Source organism: Magnolia sinica, chromosome 1 (genome assembly GCF_029962835.1).
Source record: "Magnolia sinica isolate HGM2019 chromosome 1, MsV1, whole genome shotgun sequence".
In the NCBI taxonomy this organism is placed as follows: domain Eukaryota; kingdom Viridiplantae; phylum Streptophyta; class Magnoliopsida; order Magnoliales; family Magnoliaceae; genus Magnolia; species Magnolia sinica.
The window spans coordinates 130,822,907-130,838,286 of NC_080573.1; the positions used below are offsets into that span (position 1 = coordinate 130,822,907).

General features: G+C 40.1%; 1 protein-coding gene across 3 annotated transcripts; it reads left to right on the forward strand.

Annotated features, from left to right (window-relative positions):
- The first annotated feature begins 4,240 nt into the window (after nucleotides 1-4,240).
- On the forward strand, nucleotides 4,241-12,576 carry LOC131217219 (uncharacterized). Of its 3 annotated transcripts, XM_058212080.1 has the most exons (8): nucleotides 4,241-4,702; nucleotides 5,954-6,081; nucleotides 6,174-6,362; nucleotides 6,504-6,599; nucleotides 6,685-6,756; nucleotides 7,012-7,128; nucleotides 11,045-12,380; nucleotides 12,537-12,576. In XM_058212080.1, the coding sequence occupies exons 1-7, from the start codon at nucleotides 4,339-4,341 to the stop codon at nucleotides 12,368-12,370; spliced, it is 2,292 nt and encodes a 763-aa protein (XP_058068063.1). In that variant the 5' UTR covers nucleotides 4,241-4,338; the 3' UTR covers nucleotides 12,371-12,380; nucleotides 12,537-12,576. The 3 variants fall into 3 exon arrangements, with proteins under 3 accessions (XP_058068063.1, XP_058068055.1, XP_058068069.1); XM_058212072.1 differs by having other exon boundaries at nucleotides 11,045-12,576; XM_058212086.1 differs by having other exon boundaries at nucleotides 4,242-4,702; nucleotides 6,177-6,362; nucleotides 11,045-12,576.
- Nucleotides 12,577-15,380: the final 2,804 nt, after the last annotated feature.

Genomic DNA, 15,380 nt, shown 5'->3' on the forward strand with positions numbered 1-15,380 from the left:
GTTTCTCTCCATGCTCTCATCATTCTATAAGATGTTGGGAACTCCTTATAAATCAGCTCATAAAGAATAATTGAAAAAGTTAGCTAAATCTATACATGAACATGATGGTGAAGTTTCACCACCTAGAAGAAGTAAACAATCACACCGGAGAAGATAACACATATGGATTTGCAAACATATTTCCTGTCATCGATGAAACTAAAAATACTTCAAGTGGATAGAAAGTGGAAAGTGATGTTGATGGATTAAGTTCAGATGAAGGTGATAACTCTCTTATCCGTCGGTCGGGAAGACATTCCTCATATGTATCGTATTAACAAGATGCCAATGAATTTTGAGTGAGTTTATGGTTTTCTTATAATATTCTTATATTGTTATTTGCTAGCTTGTATTAACTTGTTATGTGCTGCCATTGCACTTGTCTCAGTTATAACAATCTTGATTTTTTATTGTTTTAATTATTTTATAATAATTTGTAAAATAATATTAACTCAACTCGACTTGACTTGAATAGCTCGCTCGACTCGACTCGAACCAACGAGCTAAGTTGAGCTTGAAGACCAAGTCGAGCTGACCTTGAGCTTAGGTCATGGTGGGGTTGAGCTGAGTCGAGATTGGGTCATGGTGGGGTCAAGCTGAGCTGAGTTTGGCCTAGCTCGACTCGTGTACAACTCCAATTGCAGCCTCTCCATCAGCTACACGGGTTTCATATATATATATATGTATGTATGTATGTATGTATGTACGTACGTACGTACGTATGTATGTATGTATACACACACATGAGTCGAGTTTAGAATTGAGTCAGTCAGTACCGAGTTGGATTTTGGGTCGAGTCAAGTCAGTACTGGCTGGATATCGGGTTAAGACCACGAACTCGATTCGGTTTGAGTTCGGATTGGACAAAGTCTACTCGGTTTGGATCGACTCACTCACTTGGTTTGGATTGAGTCGGGTTTGAACAAGTCAGACGAGTTGAGTATGTCGAGTCAAGTCGTCTCGTGCCCCATCTCCAGTGGTGACTGTGTAATGATTATTTACTCTTGTAAGCTTGTAATAACATCACCTACATTTGATAATGATGATAAATTTACTTCATTATGTCTTTAGTGTGAATGTGTGATGATTGCAATTTACTTTACCTTTTTTTTTTTCAAATGTATTTTACAATTGATTTACAAGCCAAGTAAACACTTCTTTTTTTTTTTTTTTGGGTTAGCTTGTTAGTACACACCCATGTCAGTACACACACTCCATGTTAGCCACCTCCGCTAGGGATCGATACCAAGACCTTAGCCAAGTAAATACTTATAAATTATAGTGATAGCTCATTTACTCTACATTTCATATGATTTTAGAAAAACAAATAAGCACTCTTAACTATCCAAACAACATTGTTAAATTAAAGTCTAAAACTACGACATAAACAAAATAAATTAAGGGAATTTAAAAAACTTAGCCTGTGGGATTGGAGTCGATCTTGTGTATAAACCATATCTTCCATGTTGGAGTTTCTCTCTTAAGTGGGTGTACATGGATCGAAAACCTAGATTAGTCATATTTAAACACAATGCTCTCCTATTTCCATGTGTGTTAGAAATTCTAGATAGACATAGACTCGTTTTCACGTCCATGTCATGTCGAGACATGGAGAGAGGTGGTACAAGTGAAACTCATCGCCACATTTCTTATAAAATTAGTCTCGATACCATCACCTGCAAAAAAAAGAGAGAATAAATTGTTGCCATCTCAGTTTCATAAAGGTGTGAGTGTGTAAGATTCAAGTAATTAATGCATTTGTTATCATCAAAGTGCTAATAATGTTACTAAGCACGTCCTGTGATGTGGAGCGGGCTGCAGACCTATTTTTGACACAAATGAATTGAAAGAATCCTGAACAGAAGCAGACCTAGTCTGTCAGATTCGGGCCCACTTTTACATAGGGTATGGCGTACCTGGCCCCAAATGTGTCCGGATCAATGAAATTCATTATATATAGGGAGAAAATTGCATTCAAAGTGAGAACCATAATTCAACCATAACTTTTGATTTGAGTATCATTACGGGACGCACGACCTGTGGATTTTGACAAGAACAAGCCACCAGGGGCCAACTAGCCAGGGTGCTACGTTGTTTCATTTCACAATAAAATGTTTTCTTCCAATTCAAAATCACGGTCTTAGGAAAACTTACTAATCTTAATAAGTTTTAAGTTAGACATATCTCCTCTGTCTTAAAGTTTTAATATACGTACTTTTCTTAAGTTTTTCTTCTTATCATGCTAGAGATAATCTCTCATTATTAAATCAGAACTTTATATTTTTAATAAAATTCACTATTTTAGATAAATTATAATTTATTCAAATTATGACTCTTAATTAGAGTTTGCATTTTATTATTTAAAGCATTGTATTTTTATTTTAGAAGGGACATTAACAAGATATTTTGAATTTCCCTTTATTTATTGTGGATCCAAGAGCCATTACACCTTATGGGTTTAAGGTTTATACCACATAGAAGAGATGATATTCTTCGTCTATTCATCTTTCACCTCTTTTCTTACATCTTCTTGGCTTGTAGGTACATTAATTACATGTGTAATGATTTTGAAAGTTAATGGCTCATTTGCATGTCTATAATTGGAATACACCATAATCCAAATCACATGGTAAATTGAATCAATGTGAACTAGAATCCTTGGTTGTGTAAGTTCAAATGCCTTTGACTGCTATGCACAGGAATCCAAAATCAGTGTTTAAATGCCTTAATTAAATGCATTAAGTAAAGTAGTTTTGATACCTCCAGACATAGTAGTTGTTATAAGCCCGTGAAAATATATACTTCTATTAAAATAAGTAATTGTAATAAGCCTATGGAAATCTATATTTTGGTTAAAACAAGTAATTTTAATAAGCTCATGGAAATATATACTTTGGTTAAAATAAGGAAATTATAAGGGGTCATTTGGCACCATGGATTTAGGGGGATTTGAGGGGATTTCAAATCCCCTAGGTTGTTTGGCACTATAAAGTAACCGAGGGTTTCAAATTCCCTCGATCAGGCGGTTTCAAATCCAAGGTGAGACCTTGGATTACATCTAAAATCATTCTCATAGTTGCATGTGTAACATGTGTATCACTGGACTATTAGTCTATTGGACACATGACTCACTAATGATATTCTAAAATAATTACTTTAATATGATGATCAATTGCATCACTATAATTACTTTAATATGATGATCAACATCGTCCAAACATTGTTCATGTAGATCAATGGTTAAAAATTGCTGGTTAGTCACTTGGACATGATCTTGTGCTTGTGGCCCATCCGAGACTTGAAATTTTATCATTTTTTTTAGCAAAGTATATATTTCAACGGGCTTATTACAACCATTGTATAAAAAATTATATAAATTCACTAATTCGAGATATTAAAGTTGATTTAGTAATTAAATTCAAATCCCTGCAACTATACTATAACTATATTTGGATTAAAGTTGGTTCCTATCCAGGGTGCCAAATCCAGGCTTTCAAGATCTACACTCTTGGCCAGTTTGGGAGCTCTCACCATGGATTTCAAATCCTCTCTTTGAGGGGATTTGAAACGCCCTGTATTGAAACCCCCAATTACTTTATGCTACCAAACAACCGGGGGATGTGAAACCCCCTCAAATCCCCCCAAATCCATGATGCCAAACAACCCCTAAGACTCAGTGAGCCACCCACATATGAAAAATTGGCTCTTCTTATTATATGCATCTTTAGTATTTTGAGAGGATTCCAACTTATGTAATTTTGTTGTATTCTATTTCACATTGATTCTAATTACCACGGTTTATCATCAACCAAGCATTCTTTTTTCTCATGTGTATTTATTTACCATCAACCAAACTGCCCCAACTAACTGTCAAACATGGACAACTCCTCTCACAAAACCTATGCCATAGATTCCACTACATTGAGGGGTCCAATATAAACCCTACGTAACAAAAAGTCCACATCACGGACGGTCGTAAACAACGTCCTGCACGCAAGCCATAATGGGATCATAGATGAAAAGGTTCGCTTGGGGTCGCCAACCTGGGTCCGGCCGTGGGGTTTTTGCCCCGGTCCAGCCTAAACCTCCGTTCGCCCACGGATAGGGTTGCGCCCAAACAAAGTTGCAGTTGCAGCCCTGCCGGGGACATATCCTCGGCCCGAGGATCACAGGCTTCATGTATAAAATGTCTCACCCCTCCCGCTAAATCTAGGGTTTCTAAGAGCCACTCTCCCTCCCTCCCTCCCTCCCTCTCCCTCTGTCTGTCTCTCTCTCTCGGCAGAAACTCAGAAGCCTTCCATGGCGGAAGATCCGCAGCTCGCTTCTCGAACGCCCACAGCAACGACTACAGCGAACGACAACAAGCGAAAATACGAGGACACCAACAGCAACAACAGCAACAACCAAACACCTCCTCCTCCCGCTCGCCGAGCCACCGGCTTCTCCGCGCCGATCGCATCTCCCTCGCCGGACTCCCATGCTCCTCCTCCTTCCTACAACAACGTCCCTCCCCCGGCGGACGCTGATTTCCAACTCGCCAAGCAGCGGGCCCAGGAGATCGCCGCTCGGATCTTCAACACCGCTGAGGCGAAGCGCCCCCGCATCGAGAATGGCGGGTCAGACGACGCGAACGATAAGGGTTTCGGGCTCGGCCCGACGGCAGGTCAGTGATGGTTGGTGATTTTGACGTTTCTGGCGTTTCAAGGGTTTTGCTTTCAGTTGTGGACTGCTTGGTGATGCTAGGGTTTTGCTTGCGGTTGTGAATTTCTAATCTTATCATATGGTGTGCTGGCATGGTAGTAGATGATTCAAACCATTCATATGGTGTACCGTTCGGTGGACGAGAGATCTTGTGGATTGGGCGATCTTAAATGTCTGCTCAGCAGGCTATGAATGAATGGCAGAAATGAATAGTGGCAGCAGATCATTGAATCTGGAAAAAGGCTGCCAGTAGGATGTGTAGGATTTTTAAGGTCTTGACATTCGTCTGGAGTTTTTTTTTTTTTTTTGGTTGGGAAATTTAACCAGCATGCAAAGCTCTGATTTTATTTTCCTGAGTGCTTCGCACAAATTGGGTATCCCGTTGGTGTAAACCCGTAGAAAGATCCTGCTAACTGGATGATGCCAACTGCTCGATCAGTGCCTTCATGCCGATGGTAGGAAAGATTATTGGTGTTGATTGGTACTGAATGGGCAAAATTCCACCAATAGGGTAACATTGTATTATCTGTGCGATTCTTGGAGTGTGATCAATCCATGATTAATCCTGCCTAATGAACAGTCTGGATCATTGGACATTGTTCTACTTTGCTGCTGCAACCGGATATAGCATAGCACCCTTCTGCTGGAACGGGTTAGGAATACTATTAGGATGCAGTAGATGAATTTTCCATTCTTAGACGCTGATTGAGAATGAGCAATTATAGTGATAATCTGCTTCACAATCTGCGCAGTTGGCCATTTTGTCAATCTGGATTGTCCAATTTGTTGATTGATTCACCGGTTGGATGATCCCAACCATTTTGATCAATGAATATTTAGCCACTGAACTTGGATCATTTGCAACATCCCCTTTAAGTGTACATTTGATACCCACTGAATGGATGTCTTTGGGTCAACTGATTCTTTTTATTTTTTGGAAATCGTATAATTCATTTGGTTAGGTTTTTGTCCGCAGTGCGCGCGCATGCTGTTTCTGTCCACTTTGTTATATCTGTTGGAGCACATGCATTATTACTAAACATATTTGGTGAAGTTTTCGGTTCCTGCATTACTACTCTCATCTTGTGAAGTTTTGAGCTCGAATTTCACTATGCTGATATTATTTTTGGTCATTAGTCATTATATTCATATCAGGGAAAAAAGGTCTTTTAAGTGTCAATTTCTGATTTTTATTTTATTTTATGGCGAACAGACTTTGCACAGAAGCCTCAGGGACAGCCACTGCCAAATACCCAAGTTGGTCTAGTTCCTCCCACATCTCTACCAATCGCTTATGGTTTCCAAGGTTCAAGCAAAAAGATAGATATTCCAAATGGAAGGGTAACTGTTCCATGTTTGCAGGAATCTTCTCTTCAGAAGTTGTATGTTACATCCTAAGCAATTGTTTAATCAGTAAATTTGGATTTTGAAAGCAGGTTGGTGTTATCATTGGGAAAGGTGGGGAAACGATTAAATATCTGCAGCTTCAGTCAGGAGCTAAGATTCAAGTAACCAGGGATATGGATGCTGACCCTACTTCTCAGACTAGGCTAGTAGAACTTATTGGCACTCAGGAGCAAATCAGCAAGGCTGAGCAGTTAATTAATGATGTTCTTGCAGAGGTAGTATTAATTCAACCAATTCAGACATTTCTATATTCCTTATTTCTTTTCTCACTACTAATTAAATTTATTATATATCATATTTTTTCCTTGATTTCTTTTTTCTATCTTTTTTTTTTTAATCCATTATAGCTGATGCAGGCTGAAGCAGGGGGTTCTGGCATAGTTGCAGCTCGAAGGTTCAGTTCTGGGCAATCTGGTGCTGACCAATTTACAATGAAAGTTCCTAACAACAAGGTGAGTGGAAACTATAATGTTGTATTTGCTCAGGTAAGTTTTCTGTTCTTTCCCTGGGTAGTTTTTGAATTGTGCCTCTTTTCAGGTCGGATTGATCATTGGTAAAGGTGGTGAGACGATAAAAAATATGCAAGCTAGGTCAGGAGCGCGCATTCAGGTCAGTGACACAAGCATCTCTATGAGATAGCGTTCTCTCTTCTCTTTTGCCATAACATTCTCCTTTCTCCTTTGCCACCCTTCATATTTATCTGGGTCATTGTTTCGGTATTTGTCCTCATGATTCATGAACATTCTTTGCGGGTATTATTCACATGGTCATGCTGTCAGCTCTAGAGCAATTTGAGTTATAATAGTATACTGTGCTTGTGATATACTGATACCTGTGTCTTTTCCTTCTACATTTTTTGTCCAGTTGATACCGTTGCATCCCCCTCCCGGTGATACATCAACAGAGAGAACCGTACAGATTGACGGCACCAAAGAACAAATTGAATCTGCAAAACAATTGGTCAATGAAGTCATCAGTGAGGTATGTATGAGTTTCCTGGATCGGCTTGTATACCGGACCGCTGTTTTGCCTGAAAATAGTCAAAGAACAAGTCCACTCCTAATTGTGTTTAGGGAATAGTATTTTATCATTTTTTACCGGGTTTCTGTCCTGAGTAAAATGGCTCTAACCTAGTATCTCATGAACTGCATACATGCGATGATATGCTTTGTTCAAACCAATCATGGGCACAGCAAGATTGGCCAGGGCTGTGAACCTTCCACTTCCTGGGCATGTCATACTAAATCCTGCTGTCAGTACTGTGCACATGCAAATGCGTGCCAGTTGCAATATCTCCACGAAAAGTAAAGGCAAGGACGTTAGTGACCATGCCATGAACTAAGGGGTACGCCTTCCAAATTCCATTGCATTAGATGTTTGGAAGTGATTATAATCTGAATGCATTGTCTTGGTCAATATCCATGCAGTAGCTTGCATGGTAGTTGTTGATTTCACTCTGGTGGTATTGTCTGTCGACCGACCGTGTGCGTGTTGTCTGTTGGTATTGTGTTGTGTGTGTGTGTGTGCATGCATCATAGTGTAAAACTTGTGTTCTGTACTTTATATATTTACATTCTGTATTATGTACTTGTATGTATTTGCATTTTTGATGTGTTTTTTTCTGTTCTTCATGCTGTAATATGTGTATTCTATATATATATATATATATATATATATATATATATATATATATATATATATATTCTGTAATATGTACTTGTAAGTATTTGCATTTTGATACATCATACATATGTTTATTTTTACGTTTCTTTTAGGATATTCTTGGATGTTAGTATGTTTACCTAAAAAGATATCCTCTTTCATATTCTATCATTTAGTTAATTTTTTTTCCCTTTGAAGAACAATAAAAGAAGAGAAATAAACATGAAAATTAGTAACAAATTTTCTAACGCACAGCTGTTCTGCTTTGCAATTTGGACCATCTTCAGCAGTTAAATCCTCCCTTTACCTAACATATGATTGACACAGATTCCATCACCTAACATCTAGCTCACTTGGTTGCTACCACACACTGGATTGAGTCCTTACAACTTGTCGTAAAAAAATGTGTTGTGTTGGTTGCGCCTTCAATAAATGAACCAATATATGTAGTGCTGTAAATGTTTCCCAACAACTATAAATGTGTAGTATCTGCACTGAGGTATCCTTCGGCTCGACATCAAATCGACAAACAGTTGTTTTGCATGAGAGCCCAAGAAACGATGAATGCTTAGAATCCTCTTGCTCAATGTCGTGTTTGTTGCCATCAGCAAGCCTCTTGAATTTCTGCCTCTATTTATTTGTTTTATAAGCATTTTTCAGTGGCTTGGCAGTGATAATCTTCCATTTGTTATTCCTTAAAAATTATGCCGTTAAGTTGTGGTCCTATGTCTTGATCTTTGCTTGCAACCTTTATCTATATGGATCTTTGCTATTTTGTGTTTTATATTTAACCTCTTATGCCTATTTATTTTTCTCTTTTTGGGAATATTATGAACAATCTATTATTATTCATTTGTTTTCTGTTACTATTATGAATTTCATTGTTTCGGCTGTTTATAAATTATAATTGATTTTTTAATTGGCTGCTTGGTAGTTTCTTTTGAACTACATGGGGCATCTTTTTTCTAACCTTTGCCTATATTTTTTGATGATATTTTATGATTTGTATATTGAATCTTCCATACTTATCTCTGTGTCTGTCTCTGCCACTGGTCATCATTTTTGTGGTTGATGTTAGTACAGTTCATTTGTTCTCTTTAAATGTTCTGGTATAAATGTATCATTGTTTTTTAAGTGCTATTGCTACTATGAATTTCATTATTCTAATTATTTTATTATTATTTTTAATTTATTTCTCATGTTTTACTTGGCTTCTGGGTGTTGTTTCTGAAAGATACCAGTGTTTTATGGTGGGTATATCATCCTTGGAAAGTCTAGTCATATACTTCTTAATCCCAGATTTTTATAATTTAATGTGACAAGTTGACTGATTATGCACCTGTTATTTCGTATGAACCTCTGGGTTTCCTCATGCAAAATCCACGTGCAGTTCTATGTACTCTTTTGGACTGCTGCTGCAGTACATTCTTGTACCATTCCTCCTATTGTACATATCTACTTCTGTTTTTCTTTTTAAAATAGAGAGAAAAGTAAAGAAAAACACGAGAGGTGTATGCTGAACTTATTTATGTTCGGATCAACTTCTTAGATAACTGCACTTGGTTATCTCAATTTACTTCCCTGAGATTTTAAGTGCTGGTGCTTGTTTCTGCATATCCATTTCATTATGTGGTTACGCTTTTATTTTTATACTGATTACCTGCCTGGTATCGATTATTTCTAAAAGTTTGTGCTAGTATATTTGTTCCTTTTCCCAATGTAAGGTGTTGTTAAGTTCGGAGAGTGAGGACATGTTAAGCTGGTGACTTTTTTGTGATCTGCAATATGCCACATGATCTGTTGATGCTGCTATATTTCTGTTCTCAAAATGCAAATCCATCCAGTTTTTGGTTTTGTTGGGTTGGTTGTTTAGTGTCAAGCAGTTGCAGTTCTACTCATATTTGGCTGTGGGAAACTGCTGGTTGAGAAGTAAGACTTAGGCATTCATAAGCAGTCACCTATTAGGAAGGAGGATTCAGCTATCAGAAAATACTTGTTTCTTTGAGAGTCTTGAACCTGCCCATTCCATTTCTAATCTTTCTCCAAGTTCTACATACCATGCAATAGCCATCAAATCTCTCTTATGGATAAATTTGTCATATACATTTGAGATTATGAACCTGCTAAAGTGTTAGAATCCATTACTTTCTTATATAAACTGCAGCTAGCAGTTCTTGAATTACTTATTTTGTGGATCATGAAGAAATAGTTTGAGATTCATGAGAACAGGTCAGTTTGTCCTTAAGTGATATTTTTGGATTTTGGAGATTATGGAACTTCTATGAAGGGAATGCACCCATATTTATCTCTTTTAATTTATACTCCTCGACCTGTCTGTTGGATTTGTTGAATCTTTAGCTTGTGGAAGCAGGTTTCCTATGTTGGATATTCATTACGGTTGACGACTTGAATGCGTCCTTGATATCAAAGTTCTGTAAGCAATACCTTAATCAAGTCTGATACTCATTCCAGTGAATAAATATTGGGATTATAGCCTTGAGTCAATCCTGAATGTTGCTATTCATTGCTTGCATAGTATGACTCAATTTTTTTTGGGAATTATTGTAGGATTAGCTTGTGTTGGTTACACCAACATGGTGCAGGGTTTTAGGCAAGCCTATTGTTGGTATTTCCTTGGCATGGCACTGGTATGGTCTCGAATCTCGATTCCTGATAACTGCTAATTGATATTTTGAAGGAGAGAGGCCTACTAGACGTTATTTTAATGGGTAGTTTCTCATTGGCTATATTGGAATGCACGCCTTAATGTCTTGCTGAACACACACACTGATTAGCCATAATTATTGGATGTTATAGTGATGCGAGTCATGTTCTTCTTGGTCAGACACTTTTATTGTCTGTTGCCATTTATGGCAATCAGTTCTGTATACTTCTGCTTTTTGTAAGAAAATGTGTATATAGTGTTTTGCTACCATTCGTTTTAGAACCCATTCACTTCAAGTAGGGAGAGGATGGGCACCAGCTGACGTAGCTTGAAATTCACCTCCATGGTGGTAAGTAGGCGGCTTCTTTCTCTTTTCATGTGAGCATATAACACGTTGGACCTCATTTAGATAATAATGCCTTGATGTCTCTCTATATGCTTCTTTGTATTGGACCCATGAATGACAAATTGATGATAAGAGTTTCCAGAAGTCCATCATGTTGCCGCTTATACATTGTTGTTGTTATTACAAGGTTACCTTGGTTCATACAGAAAAACCTTTTTATGCAGAATCGTGTTAGAAATCCACAGATGGGCGGCGGGTATACTCAACAAGGGTACCGTCCTCCACGGCCACCGACAAATTGGGGCCAACCTGGCCCTCCTCAAATGCAGCAACCTGGTTATGGCTACATGCAGCCTGGAACTTATCCTGGGCCACCACCTCAGTACAACATGTCTCAGCCACCTTATGCAGGCTATCCGCCTCAACCAACATCTGGTGGATACTCCTCTGGCTGGGATCAAACTGCAGCCCCAGCAAATCCGCAAAGCGCGCCAGGCAGCGGATATGACTATTATAGCCAGCAACCACAGCAGCAGCATCAACCAGCTCCTGGAGGATCTTCTGCTCCAGCTGATAACACCACTTACAACTATGGTCAGCCACCAGCTTCTAATTACAATCCACAAGGGTCGTATGGTGGGGAATCTAATTACTCGCAGCCACCTGTTGGCCAACAGCAAGGTTATAGTCAGGATGGGTATGGCAGTGGTTACACTGCGCCGGGGCCTCAATCGGGTTATAGTCAGCCACAGACGAATCCTCAACCAGGATATGACCACCAAGGCTACAATTCAGCACCCACTTATGGAACTGTGGCTAACCCAAATCAAGATGGAGCACCACCCTCTTACGGAGCACAAGCTGGCCCCACCCCAGGCCATCCTCCTGCTGCAGTTGTTCCTCCACCTGTTCAGCCTCCAGCTGCAGGCCAACAAAGTTACCCAGGTCAACAGCCTACTACCAACCCGCCAAGCTATGCTGCTCAAGGCAGTACCCAGCCTGGTTATGGAATGCCATCAACATCACAGCCAGGCTATGGGAGCCAACCACCTTCCCAAACTGGCTATGGGCAGACACCACCAGTAACGCAGCCTGGCTATGGGCAGCCTCAGGTGCAGAAGCCGCCACCTACTCAGGCAGCCTATGGGCAAACCCAACCAGCTCCGACTTCTCAGGGAAGCTATATTCAGCCAGCCCCAGGGCAACCAGGTTATTCTCATTCTCAGCCACCACCGGCCCAATCTGGCTATGTTCAGCAAGATCCTACTCACCTCCGTGGCCCACCGTCTGGTTTTGGATCGGCAGCTCCACAGCCAGGCTATGGCCAGCAGCAGCCTTATGGTGCACCACCACCTGTGGCCCAGCCAGGTTACGGGCAGCAACAGCAGCAGCCGTACGGAGACTCGTATGGAGGTGGGTACGCTCAACCTCCTGTGTATACCACAGACAGTACTGCAGGTGGCAACATGCATGGGTCCTATGATGCTGCGCCTCCTGGTGCTCAGCCTGCTGTTCAGAGTGGAGTGGCCAAAGCCTCGCCTCAGAGTTAGATGCGATATGGTAAGTTCCTTTGAATCTTTGTTTCAGGCTGTTATATTGATGGTTGTAGGTTTGTGTTTTAGCTTTAGGCTCTTTATGGGATATTTCAACTCCTGATATTGAGTTGGGCTGCTCTGAATGATTTTGATGATGTATGGTCCTTGTTTGGTATGTCAGACGATGGTGATTGTTTTCAAAGTGAAATGGCATTTTCGTATTGGAAAGTCTAAAGCTTGCCAGTGAAATTCCTATTTGCTCCAGTGAAGGCATTGTTGTTGAAAAATACTGGAAATCCTTAAATGAGCTGTGATCTTGCGTGATTTCTGGAGCATTCGGATGTTGATCCTTCACAACCAGTTAGATGATCCTGGCTGCTGATTGAATAATGTTGACCGCTGGTTGGACTTCGTCTTGTAACCACCTGATGGTTGTGGAAACTGAGTTTAATGATTTGATGGGCCACATCATACATGTCATGACGATATGTCCGCTTGGGTTTCCTTTTCGTTAAACCCTGTGGTTCCTCTTTGGAGAAATACTAGCTGCATCAAAGCTCGAACTTGTCATCCACTTCTTCTCCACATGATAATACATACCATTCATCAGCATGGCCCTACAGAAGACAGGCCTCATGGTTTTCATCGTTGTTCCTATCTTAATCCAATCCAGTTGCCCATCATTACATATCTAGTCATGCAGATGCAATGCTAGGGCCTTGAAATCAGATGAGTTCGAGAATTGTTTTGCTCAATGCTTACAAAATTCCCGGAAAATCCCTAGTCCGTACAAAGTTTCTAGGCAATTTTGTGCGGTCTGTGATCTGAGATGAACTTGACTTTCTTCATGCAGCTCATATTTGTTGGGATATTCTAGATGAACGGTTTGATCAATTGTGAGGAAGGGTTGAGCCTTAGGAAGTGTCATAGACACGAACTTTTGAGGCATGCAGCCGTCTAAAAATCCCAACGGTAGGCGGATCACGATCCCACTTTAGTAACGTTGGTGGGTTGCAAGTATTCGAATAGAGTCCCAGTCTCTGAGGCTGGTTCCGTCGAACTTTGGTACAGCAGCCTGCCATACGCTAGGGTAGGTCATCTAACTATCCGTTACCTTGTGATTAGTGAGGGCATTTGAACTGTTTGTTATGATGTCTGTCCATGTTGCTGTCTCTACCTTACATTGGGTCGGTCTGTCTATAGTTTTGAAAAATGGGTTCAAGATGTCGTTGCTATTTGGCTGTCACCTTGTGATCTGGGCCATAAAAATGGTTTCACCTGGGCATTTGTCTTCTGCAATTTCGACCATCTGGTGTTAGCCTGCATTAAGATCCCGGTCATTCATCCTGTGGTTCCTGCCATTTTGCCATGGCCTCAAAGCTCACCCCAATTTTGACGTTGAAAAAATGCACCAGTGGACCTAATTTTATAGAATCGCGCACTTGATGAACGCTCTCAATCTCGCACGCTGTGCCACATGGGCATTAGTGCCACATTACCAAAGAACAGAAATGGGTTTGGCCTCTCAACCAAGTCTCCGTTTCAGTGACCCCATCATTCGTGGGGCAGAAGTATACTCTCAAAAGAGTCGGCATTTTAGCCCCTCCTAGAAAGGCGATTTACACGCAGGGATAGGTTTAAAGGGTCAATTCGTATACATGCGCCAACCTGCGCTCATGTGCTAGATCCAGACCATTCACCGGGTGGGGTATCATCATGGTCATTCCGTGGCCCAAAAATCAAGCTTGTCTAGAGGGTCAGCTTTTCTACGGCAGCGGTGGGCCCCACTGTGATGTTTGTGAGAATCTGCTCTGTCCATCTGTTTTGACAGATCATGCTAGAACATGGGCCAAAAAATGAGGCAGAGTTGTGGGTAGGAAAATGCCCACCGTTGAAATCTCCCCGGGTCCACCGTGATATTTATATGCCACCGTACTATGCATATGGTCATTCCTACTGGGATGAACTAAATACACAAATATTAGCTTGATCCAAAACTTGTGGCCCTGCAAATGTTTCAACAGTGGACGTTCTATCTTCACTATTTCTTTCTCTGTGGCCCACTTGAATTTTGGATCTGCCTCATTTTTTGGTCCATGCCTTGACATGATATGTCTAAATGGATGGACGGGATGAATTTCCTACAAGCATCACAGTGGGCCCCACATATCTTTCTATGTCAGGGAGTTTGTGCGAAGGAATTTTGCAGGCAATCCGTCCTTTTTTATGTTTTATTTTTTATTTTTGAGAATTTTACAAAAACTTCCCTATTAGTACTGTATTTACATCATGGTATCTTTTAAAATTAACTTTTTATCAAGCTATCTCATTAATTAAAATAATTATTAAAATGATCCCTTCTAGTAGGGCTTCTAGCTTTCTCTCGTATCCACCATTTTTTTCACGATAAAAATGCCCATCATTAATGGACGCTGGTTGCCGGTAAGGTCTGACAAGGTCGCTGCTAGACAATACTCTTTAGGCTCTACCATGAGATATATATGTGTTTCATCAGCGGGTTCAGTCATTTTAGGGCACAAGCCAAAAATAGAAGACAGATCTAAATCTCTAGTGGACCACATCACAAGAAAACTATGGTGATTGAATGCCCATCATTCAAAGTTTTTAAGGCCCACTCCCTCTATAATATTTATTTGTCATTTAACTTGTTGATTAGGTCACAATCTGAATGAAAGGAAAATACATCAGCTTCAATCATTACTTTTGTAGCCTTCGAGAAGTTTTTAACGGTGGCCACTCATTGACCACTGATTCATGTGGTGTGATCCACCTGAAGTTCGGATCTGACCCATTTTTTAACTAATGGCATAAAATTATATGGAAAAATGGATGGACAACTGACAGTGTACGTGGACACACATCATGGTGATGCTCGCATACATAGCGTCACAACTAACAGCTTCAGTTAGCAACACCGGTTCGGAGAGATGACTCTTGGTGATTTTTTTATTATAGAAATTTTAAATAAAATACCATGGATACCTCATACACATGGTATTTACAT